The sequence below is a fragment of the Microcaecilia unicolor genome, unplaced genomic scaffold (assembly GCF_901765095.1).
Source record: "Microcaecilia unicolor unplaced genomic scaffold, aMicUni1.1, whole genome shotgun sequence".
Lineage (NCBI taxonomy): Eukaryota > Metazoa > Chordata > Amphibia > Gymnophiona > Siphonopidae > Microcaecilia > Microcaecilia unicolor.
The window spans coordinates 78540-95763 of record NW_021963084.1 but is presented as its reverse complement, the minus strand read 5'-3'; the positions used below and the strand labels follow the sequence as shown (position 1 = coordinate 95763).

Genomic DNA, 17224 nt, shown 5'->3' with positions numbered 1-17224 from the left:
AGGTCCGACAAGCCCAGCATCCTGTTTCCAATAGTGGCCAATCAAGCTTACAAGTACCTGGCAAGATCCCAGAACAGTACAATACATTTTATGCAAAGCAAACAAAGTTACTGAACACATAGATGGTCATGGTTTAATGAATGAAAGTCAATATGAATTTAGCTAAGGGAAGTCTTGCCTTATGGATTTCTTTTGAAACTAATTTCCATAAGTAAAGTAATGAAAATACATGAAGTCCACATTAATGAGGACTGGGTAAGAGAACAACTAACCACATTATTACGGTAATAAGGATCACAAATCCACAATAACCTTGCAAACCCGACCAGGGCCACATCATCATATTTCCACCCTTCAAGAAACTTCTTTCTCTACAAGAAATTGCTCAAGTTGAGCAGAATAAAAAAAAACCCCACATACTTCCTACCTTGATAATTAACCAGACACCACCTGTACGTGAACCTCAAACAAACAAAAATCAGAGACTCCCACAGCAAAGATTTGGCTTTTTAATTGAAGAAAATCTTTTCCCCACAATTGCGTAGCTCTCTAGCCACATCTGGAAATACCTGGAGTTATAGCCACGAAAAGCTACATCCTTTTTTCCTAAAATAAAATGTAAGATTTCTAATTTTTCCCACTCTGAGAGGGTAACTAGAAGGGTGGCATGGATAGAAATTGTGTCTGAGATGTTACTAAAAAATGAATACTTAAACATCTGAATGCATGAAAATTTCGTGCCAACAATTAAAATAAGAACCAAAAAAAAGAACAGGTCTTTTTACTTTTTGACCCACGACGCTTCCCTGTTTAGCCTGCAGGTGGCGTCCACACAACTGCCTAACAGCAATATATCTGCAAAACTACATTTCCTATGACTCTTTTCGGCACAGCGGAAACATGGCTGCCTCCAGGGAGGCGGAAGCATCCAGTAATGGTTTATATTACGTTTATAAGGAATGGGTTCTGTGAATATTCATTGTCAAGGGTCATTTATGGTAATGTATACAAATATTGATGATAATAGTAAAATAATAAAATCAGAAATAATATTTACGTTTGTTAAACAGAGAGAGTTATTTTTAAACCTGATCATGGTCATAAGGACAGTGGCAGCGGTGTCAGGCTAGAACACTTCAGACAGCAGTGTAGCTTAAAACCACAGAACGACAAATCAAATTCCATCCCCTTTCCATATATCCCTATATTTTATTGGAGTCCTTGACATTTTCTGCCTTTGCAGCATGCAGCTTGGTATTGGAGTCTCGAAAAATTTCAGCTTCTGTATTCTGCACTTTGCTGGAGCGTCTGGCTTCTTCCCCCCTCCCCCTTTATTCTGCTGTTTCCAGGTGGCCGTTTCTCTTAAGCATTTAGTTTAATTTAAATGATCTGAGTCAATGATCTGTTTTCCTGGGTAGTTCTGTAGTAACTATAGTACTGTAGTTCAACATAGACTTTTGGGCTCCTTTTACAAAGACGCGCTAGCGTTTCTAGCGTGCGCTAACCGTGTAGATGCTCATAGGAATATTATGGGCATCTACATGGTTAGCGCATGCGAAAAAGGCTAGCACACGTTTGTACTACTTTAATTGATAGAAGATGTAGAATGTTTCTTGCTTGTTAAATATCATAGCTTCAATGTTTTAAATAATAACTACTACAACTATAAATCACTTTTATAGTGCTACCAGTCGTACGCAGCGCTTTACAATTGAACATGAAGAAGAAAGACAGACAGTCCCTGCTCAAAAGAACTTACAATCTAAATCAGGATAAGTAATAAGTACATAAATAATAAGTACGTTTAAAACAAAATAGGAGAAAATAATTTTTCATTTAATGCATCATTAAGCTCTGGAACTCATTGCCAGAGCAAGAGATTAAAGTAATGTATAGGTTTAAAGGAAAGGGAGCAGGACTTGATATATTGCCTTTCTGTGGTTTTTGCAACTATATTAAAAGTGGTTTATATAGTATATACAGGTACTTATTTGTACCCGGGGCAATGGAAGGCTAAGTGACTTGCCCAGAGTCACTAGCAGTGAGAATCGAACCCAGTTCCCCGGTTTCAAAGTCCGCTGCACTAACCACTAGGCTACTCTTGGAAAAAAAAAGGCCATAAACTGTTATTAAGGTACCTGGGGAAAACCACTGCATATCCCTGGAGTTAAGTAGCATGGAATCTTCATACTTTTGGGGAATTCTGCCAGGAGCTTGTGACCTGGATTGACTGCTGTTAGAAACAGGATACTGGGCTAGATTGACCTTTGTTCTGACCCAATATGGCACTTCTTGTTTTTTTAAATGCTGCTTTGCATTGCATAATTTGCACAGAATTCCCCTTCTATGCAGAATGAGCACAGAATTTTGCACAAGGGCCAAAGAAGAAACATCTGTTGATCTGTCCTTTTTTTTTTCTTCTTTTTTTGCAGGACTCTTCCTTCCTCCTCCTGCACATTCCCTGAACGTAGACTCTCTTTCCATATGCCACACAGTACCTCCCCCCCCCCCCCCCCCGGTCACTGTTAGGAGGATAACTGTTAAGTAGTGGTCATTCCTTTGTAGTTTGAGGGTTGCACATTCTAGGTAAGTGCAAGACTGTCCCTCTCCATGTTGGATCTCATACGGAACAACACACTCCCTGAGCAGCTTGCTACTACTACTACTTAACATTTCTAGAGTGCTACTAGGGTTACGCAGCGCTGTACAAATTAATAACTAAGGACGGTCCCTGCTCAGAAGAGCTTACAATCTAAAGGACAAAATGTCAAGTTGGGGTAGTCTAGATTTCCTGAGTAGAGGTGTTGTGATTAGGTGCCGAAAGCGACATTGAAGAGGTGGGCTTTGAGCAATGATTTGAAGATGGGTAGGGAGGGGGCTCTGCAGAGTTTTAACTGGCTGCACCCAGGACAGGAGAGTCAAGACTAAAGTTATATTTCCACATCATTGATGTACTACGGTAGTTCCCAAACTGTACTGGAGGCAGTGCATTCCATTCTATCCATTCATATTCATTGCAGATATCCTGAAAACCCAACTGGCTGCATGCTCCCTAGGAAGGTTTGGAAACCGCTTGTAAGATACTATTTGAGTATTGTTTTAAGAATAAAGAAACAGGTACCAAAGTGATACATATATATTTCTACACTGGCATTATTATTTTTAAAAATAGTTTTAACATGATTTTAACGTTACAGGTTTAGTGTTTTCTGTGGAACGTCATTGGAACGATGAAGTGGCTATTCACTGCGCTGACTCTAAAACCTCGGTGTTGGATCTGTACAGATTCAATGATGATTTCAGCCAGTCTCCAAAGGCTTCTATATCATTACATAATTGGCTGTAGATTATTCTCAGGATACAAGCCTAAAAAGAACATCGAAGATTGCTACAGGCTTCTCAATGTTCAGGCAGGGTGTTCCCTAAATGATGTTAGAGATTCCTACAGAAAGCTTGCCAAGCAGTATCATCCTGATAGTGGTTCTCCTAGTGCTGATGTAACTAAGTTTGTGCAAATCGAAGAAGCATACAGAACTATGCTTAGTCACCTGGCCAAGGAAGACGACCCAGAAGAGAAAGATGAGGAAGAAAAATTTAAGCACAAAGTACCACAGCACAGGCAATATCTGAACTTTGAAGGCGTTGGTTTTGGAACCCCTAGTCAAAGAGAGAAACAGTACGTGCAATTTAGAGTAGACCGTGCTACTGATCAAGTTTTGGACTTTCGGAGGCAGAAATTAGAGCGTCAGTATGCTGAGAATGCTATGATGGCCAAGGATGTGAGACAGAGTAAAAAGATCAAAATCACACAAGCAATCGAACGTTTGGTAGAGGACCTCATTCAGGAATCAATGGCCAGAGGAGACTTTGATAATCTCAGTGGTAAAGGAAAGCCACTGGAGAAATTTTCTTACTGCCCACATATTGATCCCATGACCCACAATCTGAATAGGATCCTGATAGACAATGGATACCAGCCGGAGTGGATTGTTCTGCAGAAAGAAATACGGGAAACTATTGAGAAACTGAGAAAGGAGCTAGTAGAGGCTAGGAAAAAGCTTGGTGAGCCAATGATGCCGCTTCAAGAAAAACAATGGAGTCAGTCCTGTGAACAGTTTAGCAAAGATATTGGCAAGCTGAACAAAAGGATTAATGATTTTAACTTAATTGTCCCCCTTTTAAACAGACAAATGATACACTTCTGTGTAGACAAAGAAATTGCACGAGCACTGAAGGCCCATGAAACCCTTGTAAGAACAACACAGAAGATCAAAGAAGATATTAACACAAATGATTTGGAGAGTGCTACAGATGTTGGACTTAAGACCTATTGGGCAAAGCTGATCAGTCTGGTGTGGAAATGATGCCAGGCTGCAATTTAAAACACTGTAAGATTCATTCAGTACATCCGTTTTAACTTGATGGCCTCTGATTCAGTGCCGGGGATTTTTGTTTAAAAGGCAGATATTATGAATCCACTATGCATATGGAAATTATTTTCTCTTTCAGTAGTTTGATAAATTTCTGAGACCTCATTTATCATCCTCCTCCCCCCTCCCCCTACACAGAATGTTACATTTAAAAAATGCATCATTTTAAAGGGCAGTGCAATGGTGGCAGGTGGCTATCCATCTTATCCTCTAGCACAGGCTCTCCCCCTGAACTTCCTGCGGACTCCACAGCCAGTCAGGTTTTCAGGATATCCACAATCAATATGCATGAGATAAATTCACGTGTGCTAGGTCTCCAGTGCATGCAGATTTATCTCATGTATATTGTTTATGGATATCCTGAAAATTCAACTGGCTTTAGGGTCCTCGGAACAGGTTTAGGAAGTCTTGTTCTAGCAGCCCTAAACTCCCATGATGCATTGCAGATGACATTAAACAGATCAGAGAGCTGGACATTTTCTAATATGACAAGGAGACACTGGGAGTACACATTGTTTTAGTACAGTAATATAAATAACCTGAAGTGCCAATTTGGAAAGGAAATAGTAAATGCTTCTCTAAATGTTAGCCCTCAAATATAATTAATTACACATTAAATTAATTGGTGACAGTTAATTTTTTTTTTTAATTTTGTTGTGCATGTATGCAAATATTCATTTCAGCAGGTCAGATACAGCAGAGGAAAGGGGGTCTGCAGACACTACAACTACACAGTGAACAAAAAGAGCAGATCACATGTCAAGAAGGAGCAAGATGTTTATTCAATACAAGCAGTCTCGTACAAATAAAATGCCCGATATGGACCACGTTTCACCCCAACAAAGGGCTGTGTCAGGGGCAAATATAAAAATAACAAGTATACATAAATGCCATAATATAAAAATAAATACAATTGAAATCCAACAAAATGTATTAAAAAGTGTATAAAGACACAGACTTTCAGAATTTCCTCAGACATATAAAGGAAATGTAAAAAGCTAAAAGAAAACAAATCAAACTTTAATAATGCAACAACACAAAAATAGCTCCACATATAGTAAAAAAAACCCCATAAAAAACCTAATAAAAGAGCAAACAGTTTGTGACTCACCCAGCAACAACATGCAGATGGTAGTACCCACTGATACCAATAGTAATTGACACCCAACTTACCCACCTGTTTGCTAAAGCTTAGCTCGAGTTATCTGCAGCAGGGCCATTTTATTCCTATGGGCCCTGCTGCAGATTACTCAGGCTAAGCTTTAGTAAACAACCTCCCTTAGGGTCAAGCTTATATGCACTTCCTCTCACTGAATCTAAAAATCAAACATTAAAATAAAAATAAATGACAACTAAAAATAAAGCCTTTCCAATCAAAAGGATTTACTTAAAAAAATTAAAAGTTCACATGAATGCTTTTATATTGGGCTAAAAATGGGCCATTTCGGGTTATATCAAAAATGGTAAAACTTAAAAAAAAGTGTATTGAAGATAAGACATAATTAAGAAATTTGAAAATAAAATGGGTGGTGGACTTTGGTCCTGGGGAATTGAGGAACTGAGTTCGATTCCCGGCACAAGCAGCTCCTTGTGACTATGGGCAAGTCACTTAACCCTCCATTGCCCGCCGCATTGAGCCTGCCATGAGTGAGAAAGCGCGGGGTACAAATGTAATTAAAAAAAACCCTCATTAGAATAACACTTTAGAATGATATAAAAAGAGAAAAACGCCATCTGTTCCAATAATGCACACGTGCCTTCCAATGATGTCATACAGTAGGCAATACAGTTACTCCATCTCCATTTGGAGGGTGGAGCAATTTTGATCTCAATTATAATTAGCACACTGGAATTTTTTTAAATCAATCTTACGTTCTCTTATGGATCCAAGTCCACAGCCCAAGTTATGCTGACAAGCAATGAAACAGGCCAATAATTATAAAAATAAAAATAGATTTATTTTAGCAGCAAGCAAATTACTAGAATAAGGGATGCAACAAGAGTAGGAAAATTATACTCAAATACTAGATCCTTCATAGAACAATGACCTGCCTTTATTAAAAAGGGTTTTAAAGTAAACACACACTTAGGCCCAGAAACCTGTTGACAATGTCTTCTGCTCTAGAAGATTCAGCAGGAGACAATCAGGAGCTCTGAAGGGTCCATTGGTTTAGAAGAGTCCCAGCAGTGCAGGAGGCATAGAGGAGGTGGGTGAAATTTTATGAGCTAGGGAACTTGAGAGGATATTAGCTTGGATTTGATGAGAACTCCACCAGACCATATTTTGGACCACGGTGTGCCTGTTATATACTGTTTCTGGCTGTAGCACGTGGTCCCAAGGTTAACACACACACAAAAATGCACAAATGGACCTTCAGGAGCAGGGCAATGAGAGGTACTTTATGAGAGAGACCTGACGGGGGCTGTGTTTTGGCGACAAATTGCCTGCATCAGGGGTCACAAATATCTGGAGGTTTTCTTGCTGGGTAATACAAGTCTGCCACTAACATAACACAACAATAACACAATACAATGCCTTCTCAAAGCGTCGTAGTATACACATATAATAAGAATAGCTGTAAAAGTTCTGCCCCCACAAATATGCATCCTTTTTTGTGTGCTTGTTTGGTTGATGTACTTTTGACCCTCTCTTTTACCTTCCAAGGTTAACATAAACATCACCCCTTGTTCCAGACCTTCTGTCCTGCGAATGTCCATTTTGTGTCAGCAAAGTTGCAATTCCTGGAACTCTGACACAAAGCAGTCCAGTGACATGAGCATTGATTTCATGGCCAGGCTCCAAAATGACTGGGTTAGCCTATATCATTGTGCAAGAATGTTTGTCACGTGATTGCATTAGGCAAGCAGTTCTTAAGCAATTCCTTCTTGCTGAAGCAGGACCTTGGTAAAATCAGGGCACAGTTCATGCTGTATTAATATATGTCTTGAAGTATCAGGTGCTAAGGTTGTTGCCAGCTGTGGTAGCAGTTACCTGTGCAAGAGTGTTACCCCTACTTGTTCTCCACACCCCCCCCCTCCTTATTTCACGATGGCTGTCAAAGAAGGCAAGCAATTCTAAATACTAATGAGCTTATTTTCGAAAGAGATCGCTGGCCATCCTCCAACACAAATCAGGAGATGGCCGGCGATCTCATGATCCCGGCCAAATCGGTATAATCGAAAACTGAATTTGGCCGGCACCAACTGCTTTTTTGTTGAGGAGCCAGCCAACCTTCAAGGGAGGGTACAGAGGGCGGGATGGGGGCGTGGTTACAAGATGGCTGGCTTCACCTCATAATGGAAAAAAGATGGCCGGCTCAGACGAGCATTTCGCTGGCTGGACTTGGCCCATTTATTTTTAGGACCAAGTCCGAAAAAGTGCCCCAACTGACCAGATGACCACCGGAGGGAATCGGGGATCACCTCCCCTTACTCCCCTTGTGGTCACTAACTCCCTCCCACCCAAAAAAAAACAAAACATTTTTTGCCAGCCTGAAATGTCATACCCAGCTCCCTGACAGCAGTATGCAGGTCCCTGGAGCAGTATTTAGTGAGTGCAGTGCAGTTCAGGCAGGTGGACCCAGGCCCATCTCCCCCCTACCTTTTACACTTGTGGTGGTTCATGTTGAGCCCTCCAACCCCCCCCCCCCCAAAACCCACTGTACCCACATGTAGGTGCCCCCCTTCACCCCTTAGGGCTGTGGTAATGGCGTAGAATTGTGGGGAGTGGGTTTTGGGGGGGATTTGGGGGGCTCAGCACCCAAGGTAAGGGAGCTATGCACCTGGCAGGTATTTTTGTTTTTTAGAAGTGCCCCCTAGGGTGCCCGGTTGGTGTCCTGGCATGTGAGGGAGGCCAGTGCACTACAAATGCTGGCTCCTCCCACGACCAAATGCCTTGCATTTCCCCGGGTTTGAGATGGCTGGGCTCGGTTTCCATTACGGCTGAAAACCGAAGCCGGCCATCTGCTCTAAACCCGGCAAATGATTTAGCCGGCCCCAACCATATTTCGAAAATATGGTTGGCTCCGCCCCTTTGCAGAGCCAGCCCCGAAGATGACCGGCCATCTATTTGGCTGGTGCCGTTCGATTATACCCCTCCACGAGTCCTTTTACCAAGGTGTGCTAAAAATGGCCCACAGTAGTGTAGGCGTGGGTTTTGGGCAAGCGCAGAGCCATTTTTCAGCGCGCCTACAAAAAATGACTTTAAAAGATTTTTGCCGAAAGTGGACGTGCAGCAAAATAAAAATTGCCGCGCGTCCATTTTGGGTCTGAGACCCTACCGTCAGCCATTGACAGCGGTAAGGTCTCACATGTTAACCAGGCGGTAATGACCTATGTGCATAGAATGCCACTTGACATGCGTAGCTGACGTGTCAGAAAATAAAAATTATTTTTCGGATGCGCATAGTGGACAAGCATAAAAAATGAAGTTACCGCAAGGGCCACGTGGTAGCCAGACGGTAACTCCAAATTGGTGCGCGTTGGGCGCTCGTAGGCGCATACGTGGCTTAGTAAAAGGGCCCCTAAAACAGTTGTGTGTGTTTACTCATGTCATATGACATGACTTAGTTATGCAAATGTAATTGAAAATCCTCCTAATTCCACATATGCTAGTACTGTACAAATGTAAAGCAATGCAATAACATTCAGCAATTTAAGCATACTTAAAACAAACAGTAAATATATGAGCATATGATGATAGAATGTCACAAGTAAATATAACTGCATTAAGTAATGTCCATTGGAGATGCAGTCAAGTGACTTGAAATGCAAATAATGTCTATGGAAGCCAAATGTCCATTAGCCAGCTTATTTTCGAAAGAGAAGGCCAGCCATCTTCCGACACAAATCGGGAGATGGCCAGCCATAAGTACATAAGTACATAAGTAGTGCCATACTGGGAAAGACCAAAGGTCCATCTAGCCCAGCATCCTGTCACCGACAGTGGCCAATCCAGGTCAAGGGCACCTGGCACGCTCCCCAAACGTAAAAAACATTCCAGACAAGTTATACCTAAAAATGAGGAATTTTTCCAGTCCATTTAATAGCGGTCTATGGACTTGTCCTTTAGGAATCTATCTAACCCCTTTTTAAACTCCGTCAAGCTAACCGCCCGTACCACGTTCTCCGGCAATGAATTCCAGAGTCTAATTACACGTTGGGTGAAGAAAAATTTTCTCCGATTCGTTTTAAATTTACCACACTGTAGCTTCAACTCATGCCCTCTAGTCCTAGTATTTTTGGATAGTGTGAACAGTCGCTTCACATCCACCCGATCCATTCCACTCATTATTTTATACACTTCTATCATATCTCCCCTCAGCCGTCTCTTCTCCAAGCTGAAAAGCCCTAGCCTTCTCAGCCTCTCTTCATAGGAAAGTCGTCCCATCCCCACTATCATTTTCGTCGCCCTTCGCTGTACCTTTTCCAATTCTACTATATCTTTTTTGAGATACGGAGACCAGTACTGAACACAATACTCCAGGTGCGGTCGCACCATGGAGCGATACAACGGCATTATAACATCCGCACACCTGGACTCCATACCCTTCCTAATAACACCCAACATTCTATTCGCTTTCCTAGCCGCAGCAGCACACTGAGCAGAAGGTTTCAGCGTATCATCGACGACGACACCCAGATCCCTTTCTTGATCCGTAACTCCTAACGCGGAACCTTGCAAGACGTAGCTATAATTCGGGTTCCTCTTACCCACATGCATCACTTTGCACTTGTCAACATTGAACTTCATCTGCCACTTGCACGCCCATTCTCCCAGTCTCGCAAGGTCCTCCTGTAATCGTTCACATTCCTCCTGCGACTTGACGACCCTGAATAATTTTGTGTCATCGGCGAATTTAATTACCTCACTAGTTATTCCCATCTCTAGGTCATTTATAAATACATTAAAAAGCAACGGACCCAGCACAGACCCCTGCGGGACCCCACTAACTACCCTCCTCCACTGAGAATACTGGCCACGCAATCCTACTCTCTGCTTCCTATCTTTCAACCAGTTCTTAATCCATAATAATACCCTACCTCCGATTCCATGACTCTGCAATTTCTTCAGGAGTCTTTCGTGCGGCACTTTGTCAAACGCCTTCTGAAAATCCAGATATACAATATCAACCGGCTCCCCATTGTCCACATGTTTGCTTACCCCCTCAAAAAAATGCATTAGATTGGTGAGGCAAGACTTCCCTTCACTAAATCCGTGCTGACTTTGTCTCATCAGTCCATGTTTTTGTATATGCTCTGCAATTTTATTCTTAATAATAGCCTCCACCATCTTGCCCGGCACCGACGTCAGACTCACCGGTCTATAATTTCCCAGATCTCCTCTGGAACCTTTCTTAAAAATCGGAGTAACATTGGCTACCCTCCAGTCTTCCGGTATTACACTCGATTTTAGGGACAGATTGCATATTTCTAACAGTAGCTCCGCAAGTTCATTTTTTAGTTCTATTAATACTCTGGGATGAATACCATCAGGTCCCGGTGATTTACTACTCTTCAGCTTGCTGAACTGACCCATTACATCCTCCAAGGTTACAGAGAATTTGTTTAGTTTCTCCGACTCCCCCGCTTCAAATATTCTTTCCGGCACCGGTGTCCCCCCCAAATCCTCCTCGGTGAAGACCGAAGCAAAGAATTCATTTAATTTCTCCGCTACGGCTTTGTCCTCCTTGATCGCCCCTTTAACACCATTTTCGTCCAGCGGCCCAACCGACTCTTTGGCCGGTTTCCTGCTTTTCTCTCAAGGCTGGCGAAATTGGCATAATCGAAAGCCGATTTTGGCCAGCCTCAACTGCAGTCCGTCGCCGGGACGGCCAAAGTTCCTGGGAGCGTGTCGGAAGGGTAGCGAAGGCGGGACAGGGGCGTGCTGGGGCGGAAAAAAGAAGGGCGTCCCTGGCGAGAATTTGGTCCACTTTATTTGGTTCCTTTTTTCAGGTCCAAGTCCCAAAAAAGTGCCCGAACTGACCAGATGACCACCGGAGGGAATCGGAAATCACCTCCCCTTACTCCCCCAGTGGTCACTAACCCCCTCTCACCCTAAAAAAAAACAACTTTAAAAACTTTTGTTTGCCAGCCTCTATGCCTCAAATGTCATACTCAGGTCCATTGCAGCAGTATACAGGTCCCTGAAGCAGTTTTAGTGGGTGCAGTGGATTTCAAGCAGGCGGACCCAGGCCCATCCCCCCCTACCTGCTACACTTGTGGTGGAAAATGGGAGCCCTTCAAAACCCACCCGAAACCCACTGTACCCACATCTAGGTGCCCCCCTTCACCCCTTAGGGCTATGGTAGTGGTGTACAGTTGTGGGGAGGGGGTTTTTTGGGAGGGGGTTGGGGGGCTCAGCACCCAAGGTAAGGGAGCTATGCACCTGGGAGCAATTTGTGAAGTCCACTGCAGTGCCCCCTAGGGTGCTCGGTTGGTGTCCTGGCATGTGAGGGGGACCATTGCACTACGAATCCTGGCCCCTCCTACGACCAAATGCCTTGGATATGGTCGTTTTTGAGATGGGCGCCATCGGTTTCCATTATTGGCGAAAACCGAGGGCGCCCATCTCTAAAATCCGGCGAGCTCAGCATTTAGGTCGACCATCTCTAATGTTGACCTAAATGTTGAGATTTGGGCACCCCCAACCGTATTATCGAAACGAAAGATGGACGCCCATCTCGTTCGATAATACGGTCGGCCCCACCCCTTCGCGGCGCCATCCTGGGAGATGGGCGCCCTTAGAGATGGGCATCCCTGGTCGAAAATGCCCCTCCACGTCTGCCAGTCAATACTTGCAGTGGCAATGAATTAAAAGTTCATGGAAGAAGAGTCACTTTTTGTAGCACAGTTCATGACAGCTTGCAACAAACAATAGAAAGAAAACTGCTTTAAGGGGAAAAAGATTCCGAAAATGCCTCTCTTCGTTTTCTTCTGAATGTAGAGAATTCTCTCAGTATCTGTTTGGAAATACAGCACATCAAACGTAACTTTTTCTTGACAAGGTTAGACGTTTTCTCAGTGTTTAACTTTCTAAATAACTCAGAAGCGAGCATTTTCTTGGGCAATGCTAAATAGTTAACGTGGCACATTGGTATTATGGCTAAATCCAGATAAGGAGCCATTGAAATAAACTTTTTAAATCTTTAGGCACAACACAATAATTATATTGTCTAGAGCTAATTATTGATATACTAATAACCAGTGCTTTTTTTGTAGTAAAAAAGGTACTGGTACTCATTAAGGGCGGGGGGTCACCATCTATGGCTCCCCCCCTATGGTAGCCACACCCCTTATACCAGCCATGGCGCATATAAACAGGTATCAATGAAAATACTATACCAGTATAGGAGGAAAAAATAACGTGATTTATTTTTCATTATAAATAATTTCTGTAAGCTGTTACAGCTCCAGTATACCCAGTGCAAAATAAGACAGCCGTTGTAATTTCTCAAATTGGACATGTTCCAAACAGTAAAATGAAAATAAAATGATTTTTTTCTATGTTTGTTGTCTGGTGACTTTGTTTTTCTGATCATGTTGGTCCCAGTCTCTGATTCTGCTGCTCTCTATCTGTTCCCTTAACTCCGTTTCCAGGGCTTCCTTTCCATTTATTTATTTACTTTCCTCCTTTCTTCATTTATTGCCCTACATCCATAGGTAAAAGCTGGGTCCTCCGCAGACTTGACTGGAGGAGGTATAGAGTGGATCCAGCTTTTGCCTGTTTTCTCCATCCATGTGCAGTTTTTCTCCTCTTTCCCTGTTCCCTCATCTCCGTCAGTATGCATCTCCTTCCTCTGTCTTCCCTCTCCTTCATCCATATGCATCTCCTTCCTCTCTCTTCCCTCTCCATCCATATCCATCTCCTTCCTCTCTCTTCCCTCTCATCCATCCATGTCCAGCTTTTTTCCTCTCTCCCCTCCATCCATGTTCAGCATTTCTCCTCTCCTCCATTTATGTTTATCTCACTTCCTCTCTCTTCCCTCCCCTCCATCCATGTCCAGAATTTCTCCTCTCTTCCCTAATCCATGTGCATCTCCTCCGCTGTCTTCCCTCCCATCCATGTCCAGCATTTCTCCTCTCCCCCTCCCTTCATCCATGTTCATCTCACTTCCTCCCCTCCATCCATGTCCAGAATTTCTCCTCTCTCTTAAATCCATGTGCATCTCTTCCTCTATTTTCCCTCCCCTCCATTCATGTCCAGCATTTCTACTTCCTCTGTCTTCCCTCTCCATCCATGTCCAGCATTCTCCTCTCTCCCCTCCATCCGTGCATCTCCTTCCTGTCTTCTCTCTCCTCCATCCATGTGCATCTCCTTTTTGTCTTCCCTCCATCCATCCATGTCCAGCAACTCTCCTCTCTCCCCTCCCATCCACGTCCTGCGATTCTCCTCTGTCCTGCCATCCACGTCCAGCGATTCTCCTCTGTCCCTTGCCCTCTTCTCCCATCCATGTCCAGCAATTCCTCCTCTCTCCCCTGCCCTCCCTTCCCATTCATGTCCAGCGATTCTCCTCTGCCTTCCCTTCCATGTCCAGCGATTCTCCTTTTCCCCTATCCTCCCCTCCCATCCATGTCCACTGACTTGCCTCAGCCTCCATCTACTACTTATCATTTCTATAGCGCTACAAGGCATACTGCCCCCTTTTCACGTCCTGAGTTCCAGTTTCTGCCTGCCCTCAGCTTCCCATAGCCCTCCTTTCTGGTCCTGTCACTGCCCTGTGTTTAAATCTTTTGTTTTACCTCAAGTTGCAGCGGCGGCAGTGAAAGCAGTAGGCTCGCCTCCAGCCTTCCCTTCTCTCTCAGTGTCCTGTCTTCGCAGAAACAGGAAATATATCAGAAGAAGGTGGGACACTGAGAGGGAAGGGAAGGCTGGAGGCAAGCCTGCTGCCTTCACTGCCGTCACCACTGCTGCCACTGCGATGAGGTAAAATAAAAGATTTAAACGTAGGTCGGCGGCAGGAATGGAAAGGAGGGCTATCGGGCTGAGGGCAGGTAGGTGAGCCGGCCCTGGGAAAAAAAGTGCCGTTACGCTGTACCGACGCATACCAGCACAAAAAAAGCACTGCTAATAACACAACATAACAAAATACAAATTCTTACCCATGTCATTTATGGTTACATCTTATCTCTGACGCCTGATGAAACAAGGAAAATTTCTCTACAGTAGAGCTAAAACAGTAGTAGGGAAGGGATGTAGGCCAAACGAAATCAAACAGATATCCACAGGCTGATTGTAGTAAGATGTATTTATTAAGAAACCAGATATTACAGATTTGACACGATCCGTGTTTCAGCAAGAAATTGCCTGCCTCAGGAGTCAAGTATCTGTCTGTAAGAAATCGTTAGATTCAACAAATGGTAAGGGTAATCAAACCAAAGAAACACTTAAAATTGTTGAAATCATGTCAACCAGTGTAATCGTACAAATAGTGATTGTGGGAGGCCAATAAAAGCCTCATAATCTCTTACTCATTATCATTCCATTATATATTATTGGAAGGCCTGGGCCCATTGAGATAAGGTACTGCAGCTTATAGATGACACAAATTTATACCATCCCTAACAAGACATTGTATCATCATGCCTTATCCCACTCTTCACGGTGCTCAGGAAACCTGCGTATTAGCCTCAGAACCTTGACATCAGATTGGACAGCCATAGGCATCAAGATAAAAATACAGGATACCCATATAAACTTCAACTATAAAACTTTATACAAATAAATTATTTTTGAATATAAATAAAACATTTTGATAAAAATAACACATATGAAAAAACAGTGATAAATTAAAAACACAGGGAGAATGACATATTTACAAAGGGGGAATGAAAACAATGAATAGGAATCAAAACGGTGAGAGAAGGGAAAAGGATCACTGTGGGCAGGGAGGGAGACCTCACCCAAGAGCTGCTGGAGCTGCCTCAGGAGGTGGACAGATAAAGGGTCCTTGGAGGGGTCTGGGCTGAGAAGACCAGCATGCTCAAGGGCAGATAAGATGCACCCTTGAGTGTGCTTGATTTGCCTTAGTCACTGGGCATTGGCCTCCATCCTCCACAATACAGCAGCCTAACTTCCAGGGACAGGGGAATTGCATGGCAAGGTACAGCTGTATCTGCAGCTGCACCCTGCCCCTGGAAGCACCTGAGCCTCATAAGTACATAAGTAGTGCCATACTGGGAAAGACCAAAGGTCCATCTAGCCCAGCATCCTGTCACCGACAGTGGCCAATCCAGGTCAAGGGCACCTGGCACGCTCCCCAAACGTAAAAACATTCCAGACAAGTTATACCTAAAAATGCGGAATTTTTCCAAGTCCATTTAATAGCGGTCTATGGACTTGTCCTTTAGGAATCTATCTAACCCCTTTTTAAACTCCGTCAAGCTAACCGCCCGTACCACGTTCTCCGGCAACGAATTCCAGAGTCTAATTACACGTTGGGTGAAGAAAAATTTTCTCCGATTCGTTTTAAATTTACCACACTGTAGCTTCAACTCATGCCTCAACTCTCTGTATTGGCAGGGAGGATATTGCAGGAGACCACTGCCCTCTTCAGCAGAGCCACCAATACCCCTCCTGAGGCTTGTCCAGCTGCTCCTGGGGTGGGGTATGGGGTCCAGAAGTGTGATGTGTGATTTATAAATGGATTTCTTTTAATTCCTTTTAGATTGTTTGGATCCATATAGTTATGCTCAAATATCAGTATAGGGCAAAACATTTTACATATTCACATAGCACATGGATTCTTTCAAATGTTTTCTAATAAAATATCACCCGATTAAAGAAACTATGTATAAATCATAAACTAATAAAGCATTTGGATAAATATTAGTTAACCTTAAAGGAATATGTGGTTTGGAAATGGCTTATCTGATTCCAGTTATTACTTTCCATCTATTTATTTTTATTTTTTAACTACTATGAAATGCTTCTCAGCTCACAAAGGAGTAAGTTTATTGTACTTGCTGATATCCATTTGCAGAATCCTAAGAATGGTTGGTGCCATGAGGCACGAATACTATTAAAACTGGTGGTCCTGGGTCCTGTTGATGCAGCATTACCTAGCTCTGCTTTCTCCAGGCAAAACTGAAAATGTAGTTATATAATTTTTTTCTGTCTATTTGCTGCTTGTTACAACACTTACATTTTGGGAAGGGTGGTGAGAATTAATTTCTCTGGGTCCATTTTAGTAAAAATGATTAAATGGCCCAGCAATGTTCAGTTCATCACTCCAGTTAATTCACTAACACAGATCCAACAAAACGCCAAGCAATGGGCCAGGACATCTTGCCTGCCTTCCCTCTCAGCTCAGCCTGTACTATGTGACTAAGGAGGAACTGATTACAGGGGCGTAGCCAGACTACAGATTTTGGGTGGGCCTAGGCAAGAAGTGGGTGGGCACTAAGTGTTCCCTCCCCCCCCCCCAAAAAAAAATCTCAGCAGGTGGGAAAACGCTTCTTTCCACCTTTTCAGTCTGCAAAAGGCATGTGCAGAAAACAGAGCATGAGCAGATGCTGGTATCATGGAGAGTACTGTTTTCATTACCATCAAGGGGAAGTCTTCAGCTGGCTGAGCTTGGGATCCCCACCAGCTACCACCAAATGTGTGCTACTGTTGGGTGGGCCTGAGCCCTAAGTTGGTGAGCCCTGGCCCACCCAGGCCCACCTGTGGCTACGTCACTGAACTGATAGCTTTCTCCTAATTATCGTAACATTCTAAGCTAAGATGAGAAGGAGTAGGAGCCGCTGAGATCAATTAGGTGGCATTAATTCTGTAACCAGATCCCCGATTTTTA

General features: G+C 43.3%; 1 protein-coding gene across 1 annotated transcript; it reads left to right on the top strand.

The window, feature by feature from the left end:
- Window positions 1-901: 901 nt before the first annotated feature.
- On the top strand, window positions 902-5032 carry LOC115458907 (dnaJ homolog subfamily C member 28-like). The gene is made up of 2 exons (XM_030188753.1): window positions 902-998; window positions 3198-5032. The coding sequence occupies exon 2, from the start codon at window positions 3231-3233 to the stop codon at window positions 4362-4364; it is 1134 nt and encodes a 377-aa protein (XP_030044613.1). The 5' UTR covers window positions 902-998; window positions 3198-3230; the 3' UTR covers window positions 4365-5032.
- The last annotated feature ends 12192 nt before the right edge of the window (window positions 5033-17224 follow it).

What these genes read in the sequence shown, in the direction of transcription:
- LOC115458907 (XM_030188753.1), top strand. Translation starts at nt 3,231, where the DNA reads ATGAAGTGGCTATTCACTGCGCTGACTCTAAAACCTCGGTGTTGGATC.